The 8905-nt window shown below is 45.3% G+C and overlaps 1 protein-coding gene across 1 annotated transcript; it reads left to right on the forward strand.

Annotated features, from left to right (window-relative positions):
* The first annotated feature begins 551 nt into the window (after positions 1–551).
* On the forward strand, positions 552–4726 carry CXCR1 (C-X-C motif chemokine receptor 1). The gene is made up of 2 exons (XM_025891732.2): positions 552–655; positions 1625–4726. Exon 2 carries the CDS (start codon positions 1633–1635, stop codon positions 2701–2703), a length of 1071 nt encoding a protein of 356 aa, XP_025747517.1. The 5' UTR covers positions 552–655; positions 1625–1632; the 3' UTR covers positions 2704–4726.
* Positions 4727–8905: the final 4179 nt, after the last annotated feature.

The following is an 8905-nucleotide window of genomic DNA, read 5'->3' on the forward strand; positions in this document are numbered from 1 at the left end:
TCGGGGTGGGGGGGTGGTTCTCCCTCTGATCTTCATGACGTCTCCACCACCCCCTGGGGCCACCCCAAAGAAGCCTACAGGAGAAGTAAAAATTGTGTGTTTGTTGTCCAAACACAGCTTACGGACAGACCTCCACCTCCTTCCCACAAAATTGAGCGGGGGTGGAGGGGGGCCCAGTCCCTCCTAAGTGGGGGGCTCCTACCAGGCCCGCCTACAGTGGACTCCTGAAGTCTCTACTGTCAAAAGTAAAGTCCTTTCCCCTTTATTCATGTCCAAGCAAGTTGGAAGCTTTCAAAGGTGATCTAAGGGAATTTAAGGGATAAACAAGTGGACACAAATGCAAGAAAAAGAGAACAAAAATAGTCATCCAAGTGGAGAATTCAGATAGTGGACCCTTAACTCCACCTTCATGTCTGGTAGCCCTGCTTGAAAATCTGGGTCCTGGGAGTCTCTGATGCCGTGTGGTCCCTTGATTTTACCTGCTCTCCAAATATGGAGACGGGCAGGGCTCAGAGAGGAGGTGTGCAGTGACGAAGCTTCCCTATTTCCCTTTATTCATCAAGTTTCCTCTGACTGTTAAGTCCCGCTGGTCTCTGAGCTCCAGCCTTTTACAGCTGGACACACCTGGCCGTGTGTGTCCACGGGCGTGCCTCAGGTAGGAAGCCACCTCTGTTGCCAGGACTTTCCTTGGGGAGGGAGACTTGGTTTGACTGTGTTTTAGAAAATGCGTTCATTTCTCTGGGACCTGAAGACTTCTGCTCACTTGGCTTCCTGCCTCCTTCCTTGTGACTACCTATTCAGTTCTGATCTCATACGTGGCTGTAGTCGGTAACAAGGGGGTCACAGTCTTGTCACTTCCCCCTTTCACGCCTCTCCCTTTTTTGAGGGAAGAGGCTTACATTTCCCCAATCTAATGTTTATTGCTTTGCCCTCACATGTTGTCTTCTGTAAAAATGCAGTATCGGCAGGCAGAGAACATACTAAAATGTGTGGATCGGAATGAACTTATAGAACCTCAGGCCTGCAAGCAAGTCAGGGGTTATATACTCTGCCTCCCTCAAGCTGCAGAGGAGAAAACAGAAATCTGTAAAGGTCAAACGACCCCCTCAAGGTTACAGAGCTTAGTATTGATAAATCAGGATAGAGTGAGGACTGGGTACTAGGTTTCCTTATTTCCAGTCCCAGTAACTTTCCACCGTCTTCAGACTGTTTCCTGGAGATCTGGGGAGTTTTCGGGGAGCCACCTGAGCAGCTGTCTGGGTAGAAATGGCAGCACCCCCTCCTTCCCAGCAGATGAATTTTTGTCGGTTTTACATATTGGTCTTCTGGTATGATTTTGCTTCAGCAAAGCGTTTCACAATTTAGGAAGATACCTGAGCACTGCTGATGGTTCTGTGGATATGTCGGGGGTGATAACAGGGAACAAGATGGGGACTTTTCTCAAACGATGATGCTATGAAATTGACCTCTAAAGAAGTCCAAAATAGAGGAGAAGGAAAGGACCTCCTGTCGCCAAACCAACAGAGAAGCAGAAGACATCCCAGTAACTATTCTCCCATCCCTGATGAGTGACTTTAATCTGAATTATTAAATTACATTTCTTCCCTTTGAATCTTTCAACCAGGTTGAACCATGATTGTCTTGATGAATGATCTATGGAATGCTACCGATGAGTGGGATTATGATGAATTTGGAAATTTCAGCGGCACACCACCAACAGAAACATATAATCCCTGTAGGATAGACAATGAGACACACAACAAGTATGCAGTGGTGGTCATCTATGCCCTGGTCTTCGTGCTGAGCCTGCTGGGAAACTCCCTAGTGATACTGGTTGTCTTACATAGTCGGGTCAGCCAGTCTGTCACTGACGTCTACCTGCTGAACCTGGCCATAGCCGACCTGCTCTTCGCCCTGACCTTGCCTCTCTGGGCCGCCTCCAAGGCACAGGGCTGGATCTTTGGCACACCCCTGTGCAAGGTGGTCTCGCTCCTGAAGGAAGTCAACTTCTACAGTGGTATTTTACTACTGGCCTGCATCAGCGTGGACCGCTACCTGGCCATTGTCCATGCCACACGCACGTTGACCCAGAAGCGGCACTGGGTCAAGTTCATATGCTTAGGCATCTGGGCCCTGTCCCTGATCCTGTCCCTACCCATCTTCGTCTTCCGCAGGGCCGTCAATCCCCCCTACTCCAGCCCAGTCTGCTACGAGGACATGGGTGCCAATACAACAAAACTGCGGATAGTGATGCGGGCCCTGCCCCAGACCTTTGGCTTCCTCCTGCCGCTGGTGGTCATGCTGTTCTGCTATGGGCTCACCCTGCGCACCCTGTTTCAGGCCCACATGGGGCAGAAGCACCGGGCCATGCGGGTCATCTTCGCTGTCGTGCTTGTCTTCCTGCTCTGTTGGCTGCCCTACAACCTGGTCCTGGTCGCAGACACCCTCATGAGGCTCCGGGTGATCAAGGAGACTTGTGAGCGCCGCAATGACATTGGCCGGGCCCTGGATGCCACCGAGATTCTGGGCTTCCTCCACAGCTGCCTCAATCCCTTCATCTACGCCTTCATTGGCCAGAAGTTTCGCCATGGACTCCTCAAGATCATGGCCTTCCATGGGCTCATCAGCAAGGAGTACTTGTCCAAGGACGGCAGGCCTTCCTTTGTTGGCTCTTCTTCAGCAAACACTTCTACTACCTTCTAAGCCCCCCACCCCGGCCCTGTCGCAGCCCCTCGGGGCTCCTCCCTCACCATCAGCATCCCGTTCCGAGCCTCATGTCCACTGGCTGTTCACGGCCTCTGTGTCAAGGCAGCCCCCGGGTGTGGTTGCAGGAAGTGACTGGGGCCGTGCCCTTTTCAGGCCCGTTGTACAGTTTAGAAAGCCTGCCCTGGTCCCCCAGGCCTGACTATACTTACTCTGTCAGCTGCTAGAGCTCAGTCCACCCTACCGCTGAGCCCACAGCACTCTGTTCTCTGAGGCAGTTAAAGACATTTAAAAGGCATTCCTTCAAGTGACTACAGAAAGTTCCTACATGGGGAGGCATCAGTGGTGAATGGCATTAGCTGCTGCCCCGACTGTCCCTTTCTCGCTAGCCAGCAAAGCCCACCTCCCTTGAGAGAGGCTGAGAAGGACAGATACTCACTTTCGAAGACTCCCTTGGCTAGGAGTGGCCCTGCCATTCACTTCGGACTACTTAGATTTCAGGGCAATGGTGTGCTGGTAAACCACTCTCCTGGGGGAAAGAAGTCCTGATTTGTAGCATTTACTGAGTTGCCCAGTATAAATGCTCCCGCCATGGCGATTTCAAGGGTTTTCAAGTAATGTAATGAGTGCTTTCACAAGCAGGTACAAACTGGCCCTAGGGCACTATTGCTTAAGAGGAAGTCTGCTGGGTCCAGGGACTCCTGGGAAGTAGTCCTGATTAAAAAAAGAGAGAGAGACACACACACACACACGCACACCCCCTTGGTTCTCACCTTTGAATATGGTTGTAGGATCTGATGTGACAAAGAGGCAAAAAGTGTGCTCAACACACTTAGGCAGATGGAGCAGATGAGAATAAAGAGCCCAGAAAGAAGCTTAAGTGTAAATGGCCAATGATTTTCAACAGGGGGCACCCAGACTATTTAATGGGGAAAGAATGGTCATTCAACAAATGGTGTGGGCAAACCAGATATCCACACGCACAGGAATGAGCTTGGTCCCTTTCCTTACACTATGTACAAAAGTTGACTCAAAATGGGTCAAATACCTAATGATAAAAGCTGAAATTATAAGGAAAAGTTTCATTTGGTTTGAGGTTGGGGATGGAGAGAAGTTCAGAGATAAGGTTTAGATCAAGGTTAAGAGTGGAACCAGGGATGAGGTTGGAGTTAGAGGTGATGTGGCAGGGAGCCAGAGATGGGGTGGCAGGTTGGGACAAGGTGGAAGGTCAGAAAAGGATGAATATCAGGAACAGGGGGAGATCCAGAATGGGGAGAAGCTGGAGCTGGGGTTAATGAGATTCAGGGAGGTTCAGTGGGGTTGGGACCAGGTATGGGGGGAAGTGTAGGAATGGGATGAGTGTGCTAGTGTGGTGAGTCTCAGGGAGAGATGTCAGAACTGGAGTGAATGTCAGGGGCTGCTATTGTAGTCCAGTTAGTGGCTGGAGCAAAAAGACATCACTGGTAGATTCACCATTTTCTGGGGAGCATTGTCTAAAATGCTTTTCTGGGGGCAAGGATGGAGGTACCTTGGCTGTCCAGCTGAGGGTCTCCAAGTGGGTTGATGAGAAAGGAGTTAGGGCTCAAGCCCTAAGAGATAGATCTGATTCAGGAGAGAAGCCGGAAGAATGCTGAAGAAATCCAGGGAGGAGGACTGGCAACAGGGTCTGGGACTCTCCCCTTCCTCTCCCACCCTCCTTCTCCTAACGCCCTTCCACCTCTCAACTGCAAGCTTAAATGTCCATTTCCTCCATCCTCTGATGTCCCAAAGACAACTCTGTCAGGGGCTTCAGTAAGTAAATATGGATCCATATTGTGTCTGGGGAAACACAAATGACGAATATGTATCTGAAAAGATGCTTGGCCTCGCTAGTAACCTGGGAAGTGGGAATCAAACAGCAATAAAATAACTTGGAAGTATTTTAAATAGGGAGGGTTATATAGTCGACTCTCAAACAACACAGGTTTGAATTGTGTGGGTCCACTGATAATGTGGATTTCAAAAATAAATACAGTACTGTAAATCTGTTTTCATCATGATTTAAAAAAATTTTAAATACAATCTACTCCCCCAACACGGGGCTTGCGCTCATGATCCCAAGACCAAGAGTCGCATGTCCCACTGACTGAGTGAGCCAAGTGCCCTCTCATGATTTTTCTCGATAACATTTTCTCCAGCTTACTCTATTGTAAGAATATAGTATATAGAACATACAAAATATGTGTTCATCTACTATGCATGTTATTGGTAAGGATTCTGGTCAACAGGAAGCTGTTAGCAGTTAAGTTTTTGGGGAGTCAAGAATTTACATACAGATTTGCCATGGCATGGTGGGGTCCGTGTCCCTCACCCCTCTGTTGTTTAAGGGCCAACTGTAGTCAGAACTCCCTTTGAACAAGGGCAACATTGTTCCATTAGATTTTCAATGCAAGGTGTAATTCTCCGGGTAGAGCTCAACACAGAAATGATTGGGGTTTCAGATCTGTAATAATGCCAGGATGTGGGTACTGAAATAACAGGGCAGCCTGAAATATCAAAAACAAGTGTTTCAACCACTAGATAGGGCAAGGTCAAGGAGATGTTTCACCTCAGGGAGCGGATCAGTGTCCAGGGTGAGGCTGGGATCAGGGATGGAGTGCATCTTGGGAGGGGGCTGGGGTGTCAGAGACGGTAGTGAGCCGGGGATGGGACTGGGTTAGGGATGTGGGGAACATCAAGGATAGAGTGGGGGAGGGATTGGGATGTGGATGTGTGTTCTGTTCAATGCTTGCTGCTTGTAAGTTTTGAAAATTTGATTTGAGGGCACCTGGCTGGCTTACTGGAAAGAGCATGCGACTCTTGATCTCAGGGTGGTAAGTTTGAGCCCCACCTTGGCTGTAGAGATTACTAAAAATAAATGAATGAATGATGAGTGAACAAACTTAAAAAAAATAAAGTATATAATGTTTTTAAAAAAAGAAAATTTGTTTTGTGGGCTAGGTTAACGTTTTCCAGCCTCCATGCAATTATGTTGAAATCTACTACTTGCCCCTATACTAGTTATCCCTCTGACCAACCGTGGCCTCCTCACCCTTGTCCCCAGTCCAGTGGCCCGTTCTTACTAGTTTCAGCAAAAACATTAACTGAGAGTCCGAGTTTTATCTGTAGGGGTTTAAGATGGTCCCTTTCCCTGCAAGCTGCATTTGAACTAGGGACTTTCAGAGGAAATAAAATGACCACCTCCTCTTTGGTCCAAGGGTCTTTCCCGAGATGTGTCTTCTCCGAGATGACCACTAACTGAGAAATCATGATGGACTACAGCCTTTTGCTATTTCCACGCAGAGGCTGGGGCGACCAAAGATCTCTGGGTTTGGCCCTTCTAGAAAGCCACAAATGGCTAACAGCTATGTTCTCACCACAGTTGCTTTTATGTAACCTGGGACTCTGCTTTTAAACTCAAGATTCTTTTTCCAACCTTGAGGGTAAACATGAATTTAAGAATTAAAAATATATAGGGGCGCCTGGGTGGCTCAGATGGTTGAGCGTCTGCCTTCGGCTCAGGTCATCCCAGGGTCCTGGGATCGAGCCCCACATCGGGCTCCTGGCTCGGCGAGGAGCCTGCTTCTCCCTCTTCCTCTGCCTCTCTCCCTGCTCATGCTTTCTCTACTTTCTCTCTGTATCTCTGTGTCTCAAATGAATAAATAAAATCCTTAAAAAAAATTTAAAAAAAAAACCCCAAAAAACAAAAAAAGAATTAAAAATATATAAAATAGACGATGTTTCAGACTTTCTAAAATTAGTTTTTTTAATCAAAATATTTCATGTACATTGTTAAAAAAAAGTGAAATAGCTTTATAAAGCTTATAATGAACATCAGCAGCATCCCTCCTGCCATAGTCCCTGCGGGAGAAGGAAACAACTTTCAACTCTCATAGCTGTTTCATTTAATAGTGGTGTACACATTTCTAAATATCATACTTATTCAGCTGGCTCTTGATCCCCCCCCGCCCAGATTTAGATATCATTTATTGACTTTCTCCTTTGGCTTCTGAGGATTTAACATTTTTTCAAACTCTCTCAAGCATTTACCCTGTCCAAGCAAACACAAATACCGCCTCTCCCTTTCTCCCAGGACAGATAATCACACTTTTTGGTTAAATCAGCGTTCAGTGTTTTTGTTATAATGACTATATAAGACATTATTCATTGTTGGACACAATGTTTACATTTCCTTTCTTTGTACAAGTTCTGTCTTCCCTGGAATTAATAATAGGATTTTCATCATTACTTTTTATTACATCATTCTCAAATGTCTCCCTCAATACATTCACATTCATCAGATAACCTATATATATATTTTTCTTTCTTGGAGACCTCTCTCCTGGAGTCCTTCCTAGTCCTGTTTTCAATCTGGACCGGTTACTTTTCGGGCCTGTGCTTTTTAAATTTTTTTCCTAAATTGCTTTAACTACCTTACCAGATTAATTTTAGAATCTGATAGCCAATTTCTATAAGATTATCCTACTGGGATTTTAATTTGGATTATGTTGAATCTGCAGATGAGTTTGGAGAAAGTTGACATTTGAACAATATTGAGTTTTCTAATCAATAACATGGTACTTTTCTCCAATTTTTCACATCTTATCTAATTTATCTAGGTAATGTTTTGTAGTTTTCAGTACACAGATCTTGTACATCTTTTGTTAAATTTATCCCTAAGTATTTTGTGGTTATTTGGATACTATTATAAATGATATTTAATTTTTTCCAGGTTTTTTCTTTTTTTTTTTTAAGATTTTATTTATTTATTTGACAGAGAGAAAGATAGAGAGAGAGGGAACACAAACAGGGCGAGTGGGAGAGGGAGAAGCAGGCTTCCTGCTGAGCAGGGAGCCCGATGTGGGACTCGATCCCAGGACCCTGGGATCATGACCTGAGCTGAAGGCAGACGCTTAACGACTGAGCCACCCAGGCGCCCCTCCAGGTTTTTTTCTTACCAGTACGTATAAATATAATTGAGTTCTATATATTGACCTTATATTCTGGGAGCTCAGGAAATTCTATTAGGTCTAGTGGTTTTATTTATTTTTAATTTTTTAAAAGATTTTGTTTATTTATTTGACAGAGAGAGAGAGAGTGAGAGAGGGATCACAAGCAGGGGGTGTGGGAGAGGGAGAAGCAGGCTTCCCGCTGTGCAGGGAGCCTGATGTGGGGCTTGATCCCAGGACCCTGGGATCATGACCTGAGCCGAAGGCAGACGCTTAACGACTGAGCCACCCACGCGCCCCTAGTGGTTTTATTTTTAAAGATCCTTTTGGGTTTTATATGTACATAATCATGTCATCTGAGAATAAACACAGTTTTATTTCTTCCTTTTTAAAAAGCCTTTTATTTATTTTTCTTGCCTTAATTCATTAGCTAGGACCTCCAGTACAATGCTGAATAGAAGTTGTGAAAGTGGACATCCTTGCCCTGTTCCCAGTCTTAGGAGTTAAGCATTCACTCTTTCTCTATTAAATATGATGTTAGCTGAAGATTTTTCGTAGAGGACCCTTACCAGGTTGAGGAAGTTCCTTTCATGAATGTGTGTTGAATCTTCCTCTTTCTTAAGTGCTTACAGGCTTTGTGACCAAGGGCAGATTACTTAGCTTCCCTCTACTACCTTATAAAATGTGGATAATAACAATGTTCAGCTATTTCCTATGGAAATTAAATTAAATGAGCACACATACACACCTGTGATATTTAGAGGAATGCCTAGCATACAATAGGTACTATATAAATGTCATCAATAATAAGCATTATTTTGGTTTATCCCTTATTTTGCTGGATTACTAGATTTTGCTAAGGAAGGATATATGGGAAATAACTTTTTGGAGACCTTGAATTTCCAAAAAAGGCTTTTTTTAAAAAAAGATTTTATTTATTTATTTGGGATAGAGAGAGAGCAAGAGAGAGTGAGCATGAGCTGGAGGGGAGGGCAGAGGGAGACAGAGAAGCAGACCCTGCTGAGCAGGGAGCCGGACATGGGGCTTGACCCCAGGACCCTGAGATCATGACCTGAGCTGAAGGCATATGGTTAACTGACTGAGCCACCCAGGCACGCCCCAAAAAAGCTTTTATTCTACTTTTACACTTGATTGGTATTTTGGCCAAGTATTGAATTCTAGGTTGGAGTTTATTTTCTTTCAGAATTTTTCTGTCTCTTAATTTCTTCTAGCTT

The sequence above is a fragment of the Callorhinus ursinus genome, unplaced genomic scaffold (assembly GCF_003265705.2).
Source record: "Callorhinus ursinus isolate GAN/ISIS: 27379988/994484 unplaced genomic scaffold, GSC_fseal_2.0 scaffold2, whole genome shotgun sequence".
NCBI classification, from domain to species: Eukaryota; Metazoa; Chordata; class Mammalia; order Carnivora; family Otariidae; genus Callorhinus; species Callorhinus ursinus.